At 41.7% G+C, this 20,641-nt stretch overlaps 1 protein-coding gene across 3 annotated transcripts in view; it reads right to left on the bottom strand.

Moving 5' to 3' along the window:
• Nucleotides 1–13,764: 13,764 nt before the first annotated feature.
• Nucleotides 13,765–20,641, bottom strand: part of LOC147445710 (RNA-binding (RRM/RBD/RNP motifs) family protein) — a 38,128-nt gene continuing 31,251 nt past the window's right edge. The window contains exons 4-8 of one of the 3 annotated variants that reach the window (XR_015189804.1): nucleotides 15,949–16,046; nucleotides 15,181–15,277; nucleotides 14,934–15,019; nucleotides 14,631–14,858; nucleotides 13,765–14,540 (exon numbers count right to left, since the gene is read on the bottom strand). Coding sequence is in view for 2 of the 3 variants with exons in the window: in XM_086525148.1 (XP_086381274.1) it covers nucleotides 14,811–14,858; nucleotides 14,934–15,019; nucleotides 15,181–15,277; nucleotides 15,949–16,046 (329 nt within the window). In the remaining variant the exon portion in view is untranslated. Of the gene's footprint in view, nucleotides 14,859–14,933; nucleotides 15,020–15,180; nucleotides 15,278–15,948; nucleotides 16,047–20,641 lie in introns of all 3 variants that reach the window. The other 2 variants (XM_086525148.1, XM_086525149.1) reach the window with 2 other exon arrangements.

Below are 20,641 nucleotides of genomic sequence, written 5' to 3' on the forward strand. Positions count from 1 at the left end.
TCGCTTAGTTATTATCTACACACTAATTCACCTTGTTTAATTACTCTTCCAAATGGGATACGTTCATGGCAATACCATTGAGCCACTACCCTTTGGATTGAGTTTGATTAAACACTTAATTTGACATCTTAATTTTTGGAAGCCGAAGAATTATTAAAGCTTTTAATTTTATTGTCACATTAGAGCACCCAAATTGTGGAGGTGGCTTTATGTGGAATCTGAATTAATGCTGAGTCAAGAGTGCCCTGTTGATTTGCCAAATTGAAAGCAGGGACGCTTTCTATTTTGATCAAAATAGAAAGGAAAATTAAACCGCCCCCAAAAAAAACCCCTTCTCTCTCTTTCTCTCTCTCTCTCTCTCTCTCTCTCTCTCTCTCTCTGTGTGTGTGTGTGTGTGTGTGTGTGTGTACGTCTGTGTGTGTGTGTGTGTGTCGTGGGAGAAAACGCCGCGAGGGTTGGAAGGAACACAAACGTGGAGGATATCTCTCTCTCTCTCCAAGTCAAGACACAAACACCCTACATGCTCTTACTTCTTGAGTCCGGATCGCTTCCCATTGAGGTCTTGGGCATGGAAAGGGTTGTGGAGTACATGCGTAAGACACAACGTAGCCCTTTGCATCGACTTCCTAGAATTGCATATGAAGCAAGTCAAAAGGTTCAAAAGACATGCAAGAGCAAAATACTAAGTTCGGGGTGGATGCTTGATATCAAGAAATGGTTTGGAAGATGGGATGCATGTCACTTGGTCAAGGATGCGTCGATCGACTCCCAAGTTAATGAGGCCTTCTTACAACGCCAATGTATCATGGCTTGGGAGAAATCCGGAGGTTCTCGCTTCAGCCATTACACCACACACGTTGCCCCAAACTACAAATCTCTCTTCTTCTCGGAACGAGGTAACCGAACCCATTCCTACATCCTTGAGCCCATCCCGTTGAGTGCGATCCGCACCATTGCCTCCATTCGTCTTAGCTCCCATTCTCTACGCTGCGAGATAGGACGTTGGGGCACTGGCGAGGAGTGTCATCGACTTTGCACCTTATGCCCTCGTCAAGTGCGAGAGAGTGAGTACCACACACTACTTGAGTGCTCAGCTTTTGACCACATTAGGTCCTCTTTTCCCCATATATTCAGCCATGAGCTCTCCCTACATACCTTCCTCTCCCAACCACGATGTGGACTCTCTATTGCGATGCTCATTTCAGCCATTTTTGAGCATCGAGAGTCACTTATGAACTCCACTCACACCACGTGACATGTTCATTTGGTCCCATAGGTCATATTTGACCTCCCAGGACGATAATAGAACTATCTATCTATCTATCTATCTCTCTCTCTCAAAAACCATACATCTCGCTCAGAAGATTCCCCATCCAGTGCACAAATGTGAGATCCCCAACCCACCAATACCAAGATCGGGATGGGATCCTTGACAGATCTCTAGGTCTGATAAAAATCAGAGTCTCTAAATAAGAAAAATCCAAGGAATAGACCTTTACCCAAGCCATTGACAATGGCTTGGGTCTATAGCCTTAGAAGAAGACCTAGTTATGTATCGCAACGGAAACAGGACAACGTATTAAAAGTCCAAAAAACTATTTCGGCCCTATAACTTCCACAAATTGGGCTAAGGTATCCTCAACCAACGCTTTTTTCCCCCTAACATATGTGAGGGCACAGCCCGCTGGTGGACTCCTCTTCCAAGTGAAGATCTTTTCCAAATGTTTTTAGTGCGCGGGGATGGATAGTTACTTGACTAATCAGGTCCACCCGTCCTTGATTGACAACCTTAGTCAATCCCCACTTATTACCCCGCACTCACACATGATTCATTTATTTTCTAATTACTATCACATTGTTTTAACATATAAAATAATGATTTCTTTTAACTTTCCGTCACAGTAATTCCTTCAATCAAGTATTAAAGATAGTATTGAAAAGCATTCTTTTAGCAAACAGACATCTTTAAACTTAAAACAGGGTACTGTCAATCAAAACATTGTCCATAATAACCATGACCAGTACTCTTCTTGTCTCAAGACCACCTAAGGGTGAAAAAAAATGGCACCCATTCTTTATTCACAATCCGGAGTGGATAAACCCCCACCCAAGGTTCCGGGTTCCCATACACCAAATCAGTTGCCCATACAACCGAATGGCTCCCCTATGATAAAAACGATATCCTAGCTTATGTAGAAACATCAAGACATGAGACGGAGTAGAAACTCATCGTTCATGGGGGTAACCGACTTATCCGTGGCTGGAAAGCCATCATTATCATCAATTTATACCAAGGAGTCGGAGGTGTCTTGAGACAAGCTGTTTTAAGGATGATCAATCATATCTTTCCTAATTCAATCAGTTTTAGTCCAAACAATTCTTTCTACTTTATAAACAAATGCATGTTGAAAGTTACCTTCCGTTTTTGGTCAATTATTCCTTTTCTGATTCTTACTCACTCCTTACGTATGCAATACTAACTTACAAAAGAACTTAAAATATTTAAAGACTTAATTGAATAATGGGAAACCCATCTGGGACTGATCAGCCATCTGTTGTTGTGCTGGTGCCTAAAGACTCTCCTCCGTAGGCCTACTACTAGGCCCAACTTCATCGTCGTGTGACGCTCTAGTTCTTTTTAGAGCTCTGCCCTCATCAACAGATGTAGGATTGGCTCGGGTCCTTTTAGGTGTCATAACTTCTTATTCTTATAAAAAGGGCGTCTAATTATTAGGTAAATTATCCAAAAGCTAGACTTAACCTTTGTATCCAATTTTACCCAAATCTAGGTTAAATTTGTAGTCTTAATTCGTAAATTCTTGACTTAGTAATTTCTTATTTGTCTAAATAGGCATGATGACTTTTTCCACAGCTTCCTTAACGGTTTTCTAAGCTATCCTAGTTTACTTATAATTTTGTATATCTTTTTCCTAATTTTCCCATCGAATTTTAAGCTTGGAATCTGCTTATTTTGAGCTTAGTATTTGTTCTATTTATTTTCTATTAAAGATTTCATTTTCTCAACTTTATATCACAGGTTTACACTTATTATAATTTTCCTAAAAACTTTTGACCGCAAAGTCTATTTATTTTAATAAATCTTTTGCTAAAATTAGGACTTTTGGTCAATTATAATTTTTTAAACTTACTAACTAACTATAGTATAATTATCAAAAGTAGATAAAGATGTTTTTGACCTTTGGTAATTATCTTCTAATTTTTCAACTTAATTATCTAATTTTCATCTTTAATTTTTAGCTAAAATTAGTATAATTTGACTTAGATAAATATCTATACTACTTTTCTAACCTTAACATAATTATCACGGCCTTTTTATCATGTATTCTAATTTTGATAAATAGCATGTATTCATATAACATGATTTATTAAGTTTCACCTTTAATTTTTTCTTAAAAACAGAGTTTTTTTACTAAGATAATTAGCTAAACTAATTATTTATGGTTAAGATAATTACCATGGATTCTCTAAGATGTATTTTACCTTTGATAATTATCTCAAAGCATTTTAGTTTGATTTTCTATTTTTCCCTTTTAATTTTTCTTTAAAAATAGTGTTTGTCTATTGAGATAATTAGATAAACTAATTATCTGAGGTTAAGATAATTATTACGGCCGGGTTTGTTAAAATGTTCTTGACCACTGATAATTATCTCAAATCTACTGAGATAATTAGTTAAACTAACTATCTAAGATCAAGATAATTATCACTGGTTTCTTAACAAGTGTTTTACTTTTGATAATTATCTCAAAGCTTTTTGGATTAGTTTGCTATTTTTCCTCTTTTATTTTCTCTTAAAAGCAGTACTTTTCTACTGAGATAATTAGTTAAACTATTTATCTGAGATTAAGATAATTATCACGGGTTTTTTAAGATATATTTTACCTGTGATAATTATGTCAAATCTTTTTGGATTAATTTGATTATTTTTTCCTTTACTTTTTCCTTAAAAGCAGTGTAATTCTACTTAAATAATTACAAAAGTTACTCAAAAAAATTAAAAGATAATTTTTCTAGCATATTGATAGTCTAACAGAGCTCTGATAATTCTCTCATCTTAATTTAAGTTTAATTAGTATAATTGTCATTAATTTATGGTTAAAATGAGTAATTTTGATCCTAATATAATATAATAATTAATTAAATTAGTATCCCTAAGCTTAATCTCAATAATCAGCAGAAAATTTAGAATTAAAAAAGAATTAAACCTTACAATCACCCCAACTTAAGGAATTGAGATGTCCTCATCTCAACCGAACGGCAATTGACCGTTTAATCCTCTTAGAGGAAAAGAGAAATTCATCCTCCCAAGTGGCATCTTTGGTGGGATAATCTTTCCACTTTACCAATTGTTATTGATTACTCTAAGAGTTCTTTCTAGTTTCTGGCTGGAGTTACTTGCTAGTCAAATTTTCCTCAAGAAACTCTCAGCGTTGAGCCCATCTTAAAAACCTTTACAAACCATTTGTATCATCTAAAAAATCCAGGTTAAATCAATTCCATAAAAGATCCATATATCCACCTCGTCAACATGAACGCGCTCGGTCTAACTAACCATTCAAAGCAATCAGTGTTCACCAAGTATCATGTATCTCAGCTTCGCCAATCTGAACGCGCTCGGCGTGTTTTTGCCATTCTGAGCAAACTGCGTTCGGCACAAGCTTCCACCATTGCACCAGAGGTACCCCCTCTGTGCTCTAGCCTGGTTGACCAACAATATGTAAAGGGTTTTAAGAAGTATCATACCAAGAGTTTTTTTTGGCTTCCTATTAGTCTCGTACATTAATACTTTCATAGCTAGGTCATTTTTCAAGGAAGGCTACCTTGTGCATAAAGAATGTGAGTTGGTTTCTTAATAACTATCTCAATCTCAAGATTCAAATTCTTTTCATACTATCGAGAACCTCTGTCTCATTTGCTAGATCAATCCTTAATTTCTTAATTGAATGCTAATTTAACTTTAGATTCTTTAAGTAATTTGGGAAAGAAAATAATGTATACCATTATATAAGTAACTCAAAGTTTTACATTATCGACTTATAGTGGTTTATAAAACTCTAGGATTGCTAACTGTGGCCAAGCAAGTGGCTCTTTTATCTTCCTCATTCATAAGGTGAATATTTACAAGGATAGCCTTACAAAAGAGACTTAGGGTATCTCATCCTAACTTGTTGTAAATTTTTGCGGTCTTTAAAGAATCCGCATAGCTACCTGACTTGGAATATGGTGATACAAACGATGGGTATTTGTAGTCAAATTTTTACAATCTTCTAACTGATTGGTACAATAGCTCTTATACTCATTGGAAATCGGAAAGTAAATTACAAGATCCAAATTCTTAGGGGTATTCTGAGAAAAAGTTCCGATTCTTAGATATGGAATTATCTCCACCACTTTATCCCATACCCATTCGTTCAGGGGTTTCCCCGTGCTCCTATTTACAAGGATAGCCTTACAAAACAGACTTAGGGTATCTCATCCTAACTTGTTGTAAATTTTTGCGGTCTTTAAAGAATCCGCATAGCTACCTGACTTGGAATATGGTGATACAAACGATGGGTATTTGTAGTCAGATTTTTACAATCTTCTAACTGATTGGTACAATAGCTCTTATACTCATTGGAAATCGGAAAGTAAATTACAAGATCCAAATTCTTAGGGGTATTCTGAGAAAAAGTTTCGATTCTTAGATATGGAATTATCTCCACCACTTTCTCCCATACCCATTCGTTCAGGGGTTTCCCCGTGCCTCCTGGATAAGTGGGAACAGTGATACTCGAATTTGTACCCAAGAAGTAGTACAACTGAACCACTCTCAGTTCCTTAGCCCATCGTAGTTTCTTTAAATCCGTGGTAAGACATCCCAGCTTCCAAGCATTGATGTAATAAGTCCCGCCTTCATTGCTCCATTCGAGCTCCCAGCCTTTATCTATCCGAGTCAGATGAGAAGTGTGAGCCTTCATCAGTAGCTCCATCACGCTTCGTCAGAAAAAATAGTTTGGAGAACAACAAGCACTCTCATAAATAAGCTCAAAGACTTATTTATTCAACCACAGGATCTACTTGAGGAACACTCCAAAATCAGCTTAAACACTTTGAGAAGGTCAACTTTGCCTTTTACAGCACCCAATTCTGAGTTACAGGCTGAAAGTTATGGTGAAAACAAGGTGCTGCGGACACTGTTACTGCAGGTCAAAGTTACATTCAGGTAAACCACAAAGGTGAAAAATTTTCTTGACTTCTTCAACATTCTAAAATACCAATGGGGAGTTAAAAAACCACTTGCATGTGGAGGGGTCGGCTCAAGATGCTTCCAGAGACACAACAAACAGGATGGGGACACTCTGCAGGAGCCACTGGAGGGACATCATGGTGGGGCCCACATACATTATCAACCCTTATGGAGCCTCCACGACTTAAAAGGCTATTTTTAATGAGAAAATAAGTCCCTTATTTGCATAATTGAAGGAATGGTCAAAAGGGAACCTAACTATGGTTAATCACCTACCCTAGTCAAGTTTAACCTAACCCAAGGTTTTGTACAGCTATAAAAAGGCCCTTTGGCAAGCACAAAGATACACACCTACTCCATTGCTGTAAATAAGCTCCTCTAAGGTTAGGGAAGCCCTAATCTCTCTCTCCGTTTATCTCCCTATCCATTTCCTAAGCTCGCTATCATAAGCGTTGCCATAGAGAGAGCATGAATATGCTATTGCTACCATTCTCTTGCAAACATTTCTCTTACCATACTCATCCCTAAATAACGATTGTAGCTTCTATATGAGAGCAAGGATACCAAGATTAATGATCTATCTCATGGTTTGATCAACAAATTGCTGCAATTGGGGTGTCGTCGTCACACTATTGCTCTAAACGATTGTAAAATTGGTAAGCATATCTTGGCAGCTTCTCATATTTTGTGCTCGTTGGGTTGCTTGTTTTGTTGGGAAAATTTTTTGTGCACCATGGTGTCTATTTGCTTGGCTTCTCTCCTTATGTTGTGTGTAAGTAAGTCTTGGGGCTGCATAGATGGAGAAGAGCTCTCTATGCATGCCGCCTTACGTGTGTAAGTAGTCTCTTCTTTTGGGAAAGGAAAGGAGTTGTCAAGTATTTGTGCATTATGGTGTTTTGAGCTTTGCTAAGAGGTTGTGTGCTTGCTTTTCTTAGAAGTATATGAGCACCAATATGGTGAAGGTCACTCTTTGCATGCGAGTTTTTGTAGTGTTCAAAGGGATTGCTTAAGGAGTGTGTGTTGAATGGTTGAAGAGCATTTTGTGTTGAAGCACATAAGGAAGGTGTGTGTGTGTGTGTGTGTGTGTGTGTGTGTGTGTGTGTGTGTGTGTGTGTGTGTTGCATATGGTTTGTTTTGGTTTCCTTCTTTCTCCATAAAAGAGGGTGGTGCCCCTAAGAAATATGCATGTGTAGGGCCTCACGGAGTGGTTTGTCTAGTGGGAGCCTTGAGTTGAGCTCCATCTCAAAAATCCGCTCTCACCACCAAATACTTGCAATCCCCTTGAGGTGTTTGGTCACATGCCTCACCTTCGACGCTTCTCAGAAATTGTCGTTTGCAAAGGCAACTTCAAACTGTCGAATGAAAGCGGTAGCTTTCGGGACATCCTCTCTTCGTCAAAAGTATCAAACTTGATTGAGTGTTTTGAGGTCTAAAGACAACCTTCATATCCTTCCCAAAATGATGGGATTTCTTGGCTATGGTTTTGGATTGATGTTCATGGATATTTTATGGGTTTTGAAGGATCTTGAGCATTTCGCTCCTCGGATTCTCTAGGTTCTTGGCATCATGCTCTTGTCGCCTTCTCAGAGAATCCCAAGTCTTGTCGACTTCTTGGCAAAAAGAAAAAATTTCCTAACTCTGCGAGCTTTTCCTGCATGGCTTAGCGTTCCCTCTGCTTACTTCTCTCTTAGCTTATCATGGCTTCTTCCCGTATTTTCCCAGCGTCATCCTCGTTTACAGAGAAAGCGAGGAGACCATGCTCTGATACCACTGTCACAAACGAGAGCGCATAACAATATAAAATATATTTGGATAAATAGAATTTATCACTTAATACTTAAGCCAGAGAGTCTAGAGAGAAACAGAGAGAGAAAGAGACTGAGAAGATCGACACGGTATTAGGGACCAGAAAATGGGCTTGTCCCCCCTCCCCCCCCTCTTTACCCGTAATAGTATCTTTATTACTGAGGAGAAGTCCATACAAGCACTTGAACCGAACGTATTATCACGTTCATTCTAGAATAAGACTTGATGGTTCCTGGAAGCCTTGGATTCCTATTCCTGGGGCAAAACCCTATTCCAAGGAACTTCCGTTCCTTATTCCAAATCCTCAAGAACCAAGGTTCTCGTCTTTAGATCTCAACTTCCAGACTCAGGGCATGGCATCCCTGCAACTCTTTTCCAACTCTGTTTCTAGAGTCCTCTTCCCGCAGAACAACTCTCCTTTCCCGGACACAAAATTCTTACTTGGGAATCTCAACTTCCTGATCACAACTTGAGAGACTACATCTCTCGGATCCGTGGATCTACTTTCCAAACTCGGGTATGAAATCCTTGGACTGATTTGCTGGCTCTAGTTCCTCAAAGTGCTTTTCTCATGCAGAGGCTCATGCCTTCCTTTGCTCCTACTCCCTCGTGAAGAGGTAGTACAAACACTTAAAGAGCATAACATGAAAAACGTTACCTTCAAAGTCTCGGCGCTCAAAATGCAACTCGACTCTCGAAGAGAAATTCCCCGGAAGAGATCTTTGCATAGAGAAACGTATCTTCCAATCCTACACACACAAGAGGTTGTTCTCGGGTTCCTTCTCATAAGTCAATCCCCTCCACGTCCTTTATGGACTGAAAACAGAGAAAAAGTGCAACTTGTTGCAATAGAAACTCTCTTTGTAGGCACTTCTTCACGATGGAGTTCGAGCACTGAGTCTTGGCAACATCTGGTACACTTGGAGAAGCCATAGGACTCATCGGCAGCGTCATCTTTACCGTTGAAATCTGCAGGAACCCATCCTTCTTGCTAGCACTGGCCTTTTCTAGAGAGAGAGAGAGAGAGAGAGAGAGAGAGAGAGAGAGAGAGAGAGAGAGAGAGAGTGCACCTGACAGCCGGCAAGAATAGGAGAGGAGGGGCGCTAGGGAGAGGGAAAGAGAGATCGCTAATGCTCAGTCAAAAAGAGAGAGAAGAGGATCGTAATCTGCAAAGAAAGAAAGCGTTGGAGTTCGTTTGGCTTATTTTGATTCAGGACTTATTAAGTGGGCAGCCGGCCTTTGTTTAAAAAAATGATCTGAACTTGCCCAAAAACTCAATAAAACCTTATAAGTTGAAAACAATGCTTGCACCATACTTCTCAGGCGTCCCTGGATGCAACCACATGCACAAATGTAATGCAGACATAGACTTCCTCGCGAGAAAAGCATATGCTTTCCCAAAAGCAACGTGCTTTCATAGAAAGCAATTGTATTTTCCTCAAAGTTTCCTCTGAACCCATCTTCATTCAAGTGCTTGTTTTTCCTTGTGCACAATTCTAACTCGTTTTAGAGTTTCCTTCTGACTATGAATATTCCATTTCCGATGCACCCATCACCCACCTTGGGACGCATCAAGAATACCCATCACCTAGTCGTTTCCTATCGAACATATGGTACAATCTCCTTCGCGATGCTCTATGTCACCCATCATATGACACATCGGAGATGTCCGTTCTCGGATGGTCCAATACTTCTTCCCGGTGCCCATCCGATGTGATGCATCAAAAGTACCCGTTCTTGGTGGCCTTATAGATATTCCCTTTCACAGTGGTCCCGTCATTACTCTGAATGACGCACTAGGAATACTCTGTACTCGGATATCTCCAGTGAGAAAAACCCTCACTTAAAATTCAATAATTCATTTAGAATTAGTTTTCCTGAAGTTCCAAGCGAGAAGACCCTCACTTATAAATCCAATAATTCATTTAGAATTATTTTTCTGTCAGATAAAGCCAATTTAGCAACACACACCTGAGAAGAAGAGAATTTTAGAGAGAGAGTCGACACGGCACGGCGAAGTTCCGCGCCTAGAAGCATTGGCCCCAAAGACTGGCGCCCCTTTCAATATTTCTTTATTTATTGATCACAACAAGGTCCATCTTCCGAGCTCCTCTGCTCTCAGACTCTGCATCCGATGTTCTGCAGAGTGAAGCCCCAAGGGCTCTTATAAACTTTACAAGGGATGCCCAAAAGCAAAGCCCCAAAAGCATAGGCTCAAAAGCACTTTCGCCCAAAAGCTTTGGTCTATCATGCTAGTGTAAAAAGCTGTCAACGTAAATCACAAAAATCCGTACAACCTGCCACATGGCACTAGCAGCACAATTTGTGAAAATTCGTACAAACCACGTCAACATCCATACGATCTGCCACGTTGGTATATCAACACAATTTACAAAAATCCTACGAAAATCCCTTCCAAAGGTCAAGGATTTGTCTTTTAGGGTTTCAAGCCCTTGATCGGTGCTTCATAAGTTCTTTGAGTTGATCGGTTAAGTTTCTCTTGTCCACTCAGCTGACATCCATTCTCATTCAGTTGGTCATGACACTGTGACAAATTGAATTTTCCGTCAAAGAAGAAGAAGACGTCGTAGGAAACTATCCCAAGAGACCTTAGAGATCTAGGTGATGAAGAGAGTTGAACTCAAGACGTGTTATTCAAGAGAAAAGTTTGAGGTCTCGTACTCTTTGCATATTTGAATGGTCCTTCAAAGAGAATAGCGGAATCTCGCACGAGGTGTAGAACTCTTTGCGTATGACACAATCTACGTTTGTCAAAGAGAGAAAGCTCTCATCTCTTTGACTGAGCCAGATTGCATCACGCTTACGGAAGTGCTTGTGGATAGCCACCGATGAGCTTGTTGCATCACGCTAAAACAATCCTTGCGCATACTATGAGTCATTACTCTGGGGATGATAATCATACAGCAGGTACAAAAACTGACCGTAGAACTTGATATCAACATGCTCTCACGATGCAAGCACAACATATTTCTACAGCCCCTTGCCTGGAGAAATCCATCACCTATGTGAAGATTTGCTATGAGGCAACATGCCCACAAGCTGCAAGACATCGCAACTAAACAGGTGTACTCTGTGTATGATTCCATTTGCAAGGATCTGAATCGTCCTTCAAAGCGAGGAGCAAAATCTCGCTTAAGAACTTCGTAGGCATGAGAGCGCAATCTTGCACAGGACCATGCATGATTTCGCTCGGAAGGATTGAATCGTCCTTCATATAAAGGAGCAAAATCTTGCTCAAGAACTTTGAGTTGTAGGACTCTGCGTATGAGAGATGGAATGGTTATGGAAGATGAGCTTGTAGCTGTGAGCGCATTCTGTTATCATGTGCATTGCATCGGACGAAAACTATTGAGAGCTTCCTTGCCACAACCAAGTTCCACATAGTATGAATCAACCTTCAACATGTCACAAAGGTTTTTTCGGGATAATAATCATGAAGTACTCACAGAAACTGATCACAAAAATTGAAAGGCACATCCATGATGATATCAACATGCTCTCAAGGTGCAAGCACAACATATTTCTACAACAGTCCCTGCCTAGCAAAAATCCATCATTCTTGATGATATCAATATGCTCTCAAGTTGCAAGCGCAACAAATTTCTACAACATCCCCTATCTAGCAAAAATCTTTCATTGGTTTGCATGAGGCGACATGTCCTTAAAGGTGCAAGCCATAGCAACTAAACACTCCTCAACTAGCATAAGTAAAAATGTACGTTCAGGCCAATATCAAGATGCCCTCAAGGTATAACCACAACATGGTTCTACAACAGCCCCCGACTAGCAATCTTATCATGAAATCCATCACGCATGAGAAGCATATCTATTGACATACGCGAACAACAGAGAGAGAGAGAGAGAGAGAGATGGATGAATGAAACACTAAGAGAGACATAGCATGAAAATGGGGTGTATGTGTATTAAGGCTGGATTCAGCGCATCTCACTTATTCGCATCTCACTTTGTTCGCATTTTTTTTCCAATAAAACTCAGCCAATACCGCCTACAATGAAACACTAAGAGAGACATAGCATGAAAATGGGGTGTATGTGTGTAAGGCTAGATTCAGTGCATCTCACTTTATTCGCATTCTGCAGCTCAGCGCATCTCACATTATTTGCATTGTTTTCCCAGTAAAATTAGCCGGTACCCCCTACTAGTAGCAAGATCATTGAAGAATAACCCCGACTCTTAATAAATTGCTGCAGCCACTCCGAGTGAGGGAAGAGATGCCCACATGATACCAAAAAATTTGAATAAATCAAGATGTACATATTCACAGATTTAATGGCATGTATGAAAAAATAAGCGCACAGAAGTGATTAGGTTCATTGGCTTGATTAGTGAATGCAATGTTTGCTTAAAATTGAGAGAACCAAGATGTACCAACCATAATCCACAAGTACTAGCCACAATTGTGCCCAGTTCACACATTCAAAGGAGCAAAATCTCCTTAAGTTTTTTACAAATAAGCTTAATTGCACTATAATTAGTGAACAAGAATTAGTCAAGGCACAGACAGATCTGAATGATAGGCCAAGGAGCAATCATATAGGCAAATTTTTTTTTCATGATCAACCATTTTTCAAAGATCTAGCTTACGTACTTCAGTGAAATGTATAAATTCACGTTACAATCGAGGGTCGTGGAGCATCCAGTCTGCACCATCCATCAACATCAGTTTCCTGAGCGGTATTCAACCCTGCAGCCATGGATGTGCGACACATCAACACTTCGAATTGTCACCTGCCTCGTCCAATCATTGTCAATGATTGCATGGCAACTCAGCACGCGAAATAATCGCATGTCTGCTCCAATGATTGCACACCAACTCAGCACGAGTAACTGTGCACTATGCCCGCTCATAATATTAAGCTTGGTTTCCATTGATCAACGATCTACAAACAAACTAGTGATCACTCTCTTCTAACCCCATCAATTACATTCATGCAAGTTTTCACACAATCAATCCACATGTTTGGCATTATTTAAACAATCACAAACAAAAATCCAGTTTCAAGTCGATCTGAATGCAGATACATCATATATTGGGTCATTTACACACAAAAATATCCAATTAGTGAATTTTCCCACAATGATCCGCAGTAGCACTCCAGCATTCACTCTGTCACTTTATATTGTGCACCTTCAATAATTAGGAGTCCTTACACCCACTATATTTGGATTGCCCGCTTGCACAAACACAAAACTAGTCCGTAAATGTTGTAATGGCACAATTGGAAATGCAATTAGGCACTGGTTATAATTATTGCACACAATTTGATGCAATCATCATCAAATCATTGTGAGACCACATCTTTGTAGACACAAGAAGCTCTAGCTAGAGTTTAGTAGCAGCTTGTAAAACAATTGTGTGACACCACAGATTGGCCCAGACATTTGCCTCGCAGGCTGTACCGTTGTTGATCACACGCATCTCTCCAAAAATGCTTATGCCAGTTCAACAACAAAACATACTATTCCATCCAAGCCTTCCAAAGCAAACAAGAATGTAGGCGCTCATCATCCTCTTGCAAATATGTTAAACTCTCAAACAACCAGTCGTGACTTGCAGTCAGAACTTGATTGATGAACATCCTGGCACATTTCGCAACTACTAGTCCAAACAACTCTTTTAAAAAACTGTTGATCTATGACCATCTCAAAACACCAAAATACAATATCATTTCCATGAAACTCACATTAAACCAGATGCCGCGATCTTACAATTTGTAAGATTCAGTTTGTTGCCATGGCGGTCATTCAAATCAAAGCCCACTGCTCTCCTCTTCAGGTCCTCCAAGAGAAAGGAGTTGGTATAAGGTTAATACTCACTTGGACAAGGCATTTATAGGCGTCCCTATTGCCATTGAGTCTTGACTCACAACAGGAAATCTAAACCAACTAAACCGTACACTACACTGCAATGAAACTTATATACAACATTCTAAGATACCAATGCTTTGATGTGCGGTTAACATTGCCAAATGAACGGTAAGATTTGTACTCGGGACGTGGCAGCTACTTGTCTGGGACCAACCTAATTGTGTGTGTATGGAAGGCTAAAATCCTACTGGAACACCATAAAGGTCATTTGTAAACTTGCTAATGCCCTTAGCACAGATCATGTGGGCATACAAGCCTCTGCTCTGTCTGAGAGAAAACGATCAAAACCAATTTGACATAACCCATCCCTGAAGAACCCATGAACCATCTTTGGTTTTGATATGCTTCAGAGCATGTGCATGATGCTTGTGAAAATCATAATGCCAGCCTAACACCTTAGAAGGTACATAAACATGGATATAGCACAATCATGTGCCATAAGGTATATGCTATTTGGATAACAGTACTTTCAAAAATGTTTTTCTGATTCTCATTCATTGTGATGCTGGCCAATTCACCTCCTCTCTTTCAATTGACTGACTATATCCGTATCCTGTGTGCAAGGATGATCCCTCTGTAAGTAGACAAAAAGCTTTGAAGAGCCAGTATTCGAGTCAACTTGCAAAACGTAAGAAGATAATCAAGCTCGAGATAATGACTCAACTGTGTCATCTTGCACCTGATGAGAGACACGTAAACATCAGAATGGAGGATTCCTCAATTCCATCTGCCAACCCAAAGGATTGGTTTGACCTTTGCAATCAAAGACAGAAGGACCCGAATCCACCCTGCATCTTGGCAACCCAGACAATTGAGGTTTCTTGTACGGTCCGCAAAATCAGTCTTACTTATGTAGTATGTTCTTCTTTGAGGTTTTGAGGCGCTTATTGTTCTGTGACAAGGAACAATAGAATCAGCAAAAAAGAGCTAAAGATGGATAAAGCACGAGAACTTAACAAGCACTAACCTTCTGTTTTGATAGGGCCTCTATATCCGTCCGCTCCTTCCAAGTGCTTTTGCGAAGTTTGATGGGCCTGTTTCCCACGTATTTCCCTATCACATACCCCAAACAGCTCAGATAGCAAAGCACACTGCTTGATGAGAACAAACAAGCTAGAGCCACAAACTGACACAAAATGATCCATGATATGAGGATAACTTAAAAAGCTTCAATGTTGATTCCACATGCAGTGGAAGTAAACCTTTGCACATACCATTCATTTCCTTCAAGGCTAGGGCCAGGTCGGCTGGACTTGAAAAACTCACAAAGCCATAACCCTTCGTTTTTCCAGTGCGCTTGTCTCGAACCACCTGAATAAAAAGTAAAACATGGGATCTCCGTTTTGAGAAAGGTCATGTGCGATAAAAACTACTTGCCACACTTTTTCTCAATAGAAACAAAAGAAAAGCCCTTCCACATTTGCACGTGAAAACAGCACAACATACACAGAGCTGAGAAAGGTAAAGCACCACATGCTTTCTCCAAAGACTGATGATACCCATGTACAAAATTGACCACTTAAGCACCAGAATACAGGTTCTTGATTACTCTCTCAAAGGCAGATGAACATTTGTCCTACCCTACGATTGGACAATTCACATAATTCAGGTATGTGAATGGTGCACAGGATTGCCTGTATTTGATTCTAGCCCCGACATCCCTGTGCAAGATGCGCTAGAGTATGACCCGTCTTTTAGGACTGAAGTTGCATTCCTAAGAAATAGTGACGATTAGGATCTGGACTTGAGGTTTTAACAAACTGCTTTCATCACTTGAGAGAATGCACCATGTCAGAGACAAAGTGTAAATGCCTGAAACCTACCTGGAAAAACAAAAGCAAAGCACAATCTTTCCTGAAGAAGAGCAATCACTTTCCTGAACTCAGTCATCCCTACAGATTTTGTGCATGCATAATGTCACCTCCATTAGGCTATTGAGTACAAAAACTTCTAAGCAGCTGATATTGGGAAATTAACTGTACCCGAGCCATGTTGAAGGCGGTATATCGTGAAAATGCTTTGGTTAGTACTTCATCATTGACCTCATTCCCCAAATCTCCACAAAATAGCCGAAAATCATCTGGAGTGAATAAATGCAGACCAAAAAAGGAACTCTTAGAAACTTTCTTAGCAACCACCGTCACAAGGACAAAAAATAAATGCCATGCTGCATACCCTCCAGATTAATAGTAAGTTTGCCTACATAAAGCTTGCTCTTAGAGCACACAAAACTAAGGGGAAATGGGCTGTAACCAATGATCCTAAACAGTAGCCCATGAAATGATTACCCAATGAGATGATTGGTTACATAAATGATTACCCCAATGTACTATGTGCATGAACCACTCATCAAGGTGGAAAGGTACATAATGTTCAGTACATGTTTGGAACGCAAGGTACGTAAGACCAACTAGATGAGTTTTAGGGTCATTTTAGCTCACTGGTCTAGCTTCATGGCACTGAAAATGTCTTGGGGCCCAAGTGACTGACCAAAGCGACGTAAAACAAAACCTAAATTATAGAAGAATGTAGGATATTTGTATGCTTATACACATACGATATCACAAACCCCAACACAATCTCTCTCTCTCTCTCTCTCTCTCTCTCTCTCTCTCTCTCTCTCTCTCTCTCTCTCTTTGGGAAAAATCAGGGCTGTATATTACTGAGTACAATATAATCCCCAGCGGATGCCAAAATAGCCTATCACGTGGGGTGTACAAGCTGAAGGTAAGGGTGAGAGCCACTATAGTGACAACTCAACTAGAATAATCTCATGGTGGTCTGTGTGATGGGTGGAGGAGAAACCACTGAGGGGGGGCATAATGCCATGTAATCTGGCCACCTGTAAGTGTGAAGAAGTGTGGAGAACGGGCCCAACGCCGAAGGAGGGCAAATCGTCGAGCCTCGCCTGCTCTAGATGTACCTGAGGAAGAATCCCACTGCCAAATCAGGGTGTGAATGATGTCCAGCCAAATGGCAGTGAGGGTATCCTGAAGGAGCTGTGGAGCCGCACTGAGAATGTGAAGACAACAAGCTTTCCAAACATTCCATAGTGTAATGCTAGTGATGACTGAAAAAACTTCATCACGTGTCTGAGGATCCCCCTGCCAAGCGATCTGTGGTAACATAGCCAAAGTCCCTAGCCGATAACCAGTCGAGGTAAGCATAAGAGCTGGATCTGTGTCTGAGCCCTCGTAGAAAAGATGCGGTCTGGGCATCGGCATCAACCATGAGACACAGCCCCAAGTGAGAAATCCATGCTGAACACCGGCTCTGCTAAGTAAAAAGCAAACTGCTAGCCACACTATATGAGAAGAGGAGCATGACCAAAGACACTGTGCAGGTGACTCATGTAGTCGCGAAGGACATCGAGTGCATAACGGATCATGACCCATAGTAGCTAGCCAAGTCCCAACTGGAAGTCCTGCATGTGCAATCATCCACGGGAAAAAAGAAATACGACGAGCCGCATGTAAATCCCAGATGGCTGACTAAAACTGTTGTAGATAGGCATGGGAGAGACCTGAATGTAACCAAAAACGCATACGAGTGGGCTGCTCTGGGTGCTATCTCATCAATGCTAATCTTCCAATTCTGACAGTGTACTCAAAGAATGATACAAGTGCACCGATGGGGTTAGAGTGAGGCCAATGCCACTCTCCTGGGTCCCAATATAGCTGAGATAGGGCACGACCCTCCCACACCCAAAGCCTCCAAAGGGCGGCATCAGCGGAAGCGAAACAAGGGTCAACACAACGACGCTTCCCGCGAGAGCCAACTACTCGTATGGCCTCCCATCGAGCGCCGGGGTAGACAAGGTGCGGAGAGGTGGTATCATATGTCAATCTAGCATGAATCCCCTGAGAGTAGTCTGTATCAACTGTGAACAGCATGGTGTCCAAACCAACTAACAAGAGAGTGCTCTGAGCAAAGAGACCTTCCCAGCCACTATGTGGAGGCATCTGAACCGTGCCTCGCATGACTGCGTCCCACTGTGAAGGAACGGCGGAGTCAATCTCAAGCAATCTGTCTGTCACCCCGCGACCAATGTCATAATGTTCTGCCACAAAATCTGCATCCAGCATACGCGTCTCATGAAACAACCGCATAGAGGCAGCAGGGCCAGTGTCCCAAGCAGCCCAATCAATGTGAGTCCTCTCTCCAAGCTGACGGGGTGGGTTCACCGAAGAATCAAGAACTGCATCATTCCAAATGAGAGGCTGGCGCTCAATCTCCTCACGACATGAGGGAGGTGAGCGTATGATAGCCCGTCGCATGGAAACCCAAATCTGAAGGAGTGATCGAATGAAGGGTGAGAGAGTGCTGGTGAACAAGGGGGCATCCATAAAGAGAAAACGATACCCTGTATGCCAAGTATGACCATCTCTAGTGCCGAGGCGTGGAGTTGTTGTGCAAAGAGCGGCCTGAAGAAGCATCTTCCAAGGTTCTTGGCAAGGAAAAAGACCCCGAACAATAAGCTTGGTAAGAAGGGCACGACTCTGTAATTCTGGATCAATAATGCCAAGGCCTCCCTCTGACCTAGGTCGAATAATCATGGACCAGCGAACTCGAGCACGAGTATCAGTAGTCCCATCTGTGCCACTCCATAAAAAGTTCCGCACTAGTCTGCGGAGCTGACTATCACTCCAGAATGTAGCATCCAACAAGAGGCCGTATACCATACTGTAGCCAGAATGACCTCGTTGACGATCAATGCACGGCCAGCCAACGACAGATGACATGAAGACCAATGACATAGCTTCCTGCGAATAGACTGTAGTACGGGTGCAAAATGCTGCTGTGAGGAAACGTCAAATCCAACCTGAAAGCCCAGATATCTGCATGTCTGACCCGGCTGCAGCCATGTGAAACCATCAGCTACCCCCCAGGTAGGTATGTCATCACTGCCAACCAGTAACCCATAGGATTTATGCCAGTTAATACGTGCACCACTAGCAATGCAAAAAACCTCCAGGGCCTCCCGCATGGCATCAAGAGCTGCTAGCAAATAGCGCAACATCAACATAGTGTCATCAGCAAACTCCTGATCGATAAGGTCCGGAGCTGAAGGTACTGACATGGTCAAGCCACGAAATGCATGACTCTGAGCACGAAGAAAATCAGACATAGTCTCTCCGACAAACAGATACAGATATGCTGCTAAAGGACATCCCTGACGGACAGATCGAGAAAGCTCAAAACTGCGACTAACACGACCATCAATAGTAATAGCACTGTTGGCAGTCCTGAAGAGAGCGGAAATGCCTGCGATCCATCTCGAGGGGAAACCCATCCTGGCTAATGATCCTTCGAGAAAGTCCCACTCAACACGATCGTATGCTTTCTCGAAGTCAAGAATGAAAAAAGCGAGAGGTTCAGAAGATGATCTGGCCCACTCTACTGCCTCATAAAAAGTGAAGATATTATCCAGTATGCATCGATCCATGACAAAGCTTGTCTGAGAAGTATGAATAATATCTTGTAAAAACGGTCGCAAGCGATGGCTGATTAGTAACGCTAATATCTTATAGACCGAAGGGAGTAGGGTAATAGGTCTCCACTGGCGGAGCTGAGTGGTGTCACCCCTTTTCGGAATAAGAGATATGAGACCTGAGCAAAGATCCGGATGCATATATCCTAATGCAAAGATGTCCTGACAACCGCGAAGCAGTGGTATATGCAATACATCCCAATAAGTCAAAAAGAAAGCTCTAGTGAGGCCATCCTCTCCTGGACAGGAGGATGGATCTAGACTTTCGATAGCAGCATGAAGCTCTGCAAGTGTGAAGGGTGCCATCAAGATCTCGGCCATAGTGTCTGTACAACGGCGTCGAGTGTGATGCCAGATCTGCTCACGGGCTAGTAAAACCTCAGTAGTGCATACATCAGCAGTGAACAATGCCTCAAAATAATCTGCAGATATGTCAAGAATAACATCAGGATGCATATGAAGTGTCCCCTGAGCATCGCACAAAGTCCGAAGGGTGGTGCCAGGAGGGCGCTCTTTATGCGCAGCGAAGAAGGCTTTATTCATTCGATCAGCTTTAGCTATCCAATGAGATACTGAAGCATGATGAGTGAACTCAGACCTAGCCTCCTGTACGCGACGAATTTCCTCTGTGAGCTCTGTATGTCTAGCAGCGAGATAAGCATCCTGAGGCCACTCCTCAAGCAAGCGCTGTGTGGAACCAAGAGGTATGTGAAGATCAGACTCGCGTACTCTCAACTGTTGATGAATAATAGTAGTCTGATCACGGCAGTAAATACTAGACTGAGTAATGCAATGAGCAAGGAACTCTCTAGGGGGACCACAATAAGAGGCACCCGTGGACCATAAGCCACAAATCTGTTGCTGCAAAACTTCAGTGGTGAGAACACTGTCAGGGATGCGGCAGCCTCGTCTCTGTGCAAAGGATCTAGTGAAGGAGATAAACAATGAGATGGGTAAATGATCTGAGAGGCTGCTCTCTCTCTCTCTCTCTCTCTCTCTCTCTCTCTCTCTCTCTCTCTCTCTCTCTCTCTCTCTCTCTCTCTCTTCGCGTTGCTGCTAGCCCCACCCCCACTTCGCGCTGCTGCCAACTCTCCCCTTCACGCCACCTGCCTGGCTTCCACGCCATGGTTTAGGTACTTTATGCTACCCATTACATGGCCCTCCATTGGGCTATCAATTGACCC

Source organism: Adiantum capillus-veneris, chromosome 12, assembly GCF_014529385.1.
Source record: "Adiantum capillus-veneris isolate H3 chromosome 12, ASM1452938v2, whole genome shotgun sequence".
Classification (NCBI taxonomy): Eukaryota; Viridiplantae; Streptophyta; class Polypodiopsida; order Polypodiales; family Pteridaceae; genus Adiantum; species Adiantum capillus-veneris.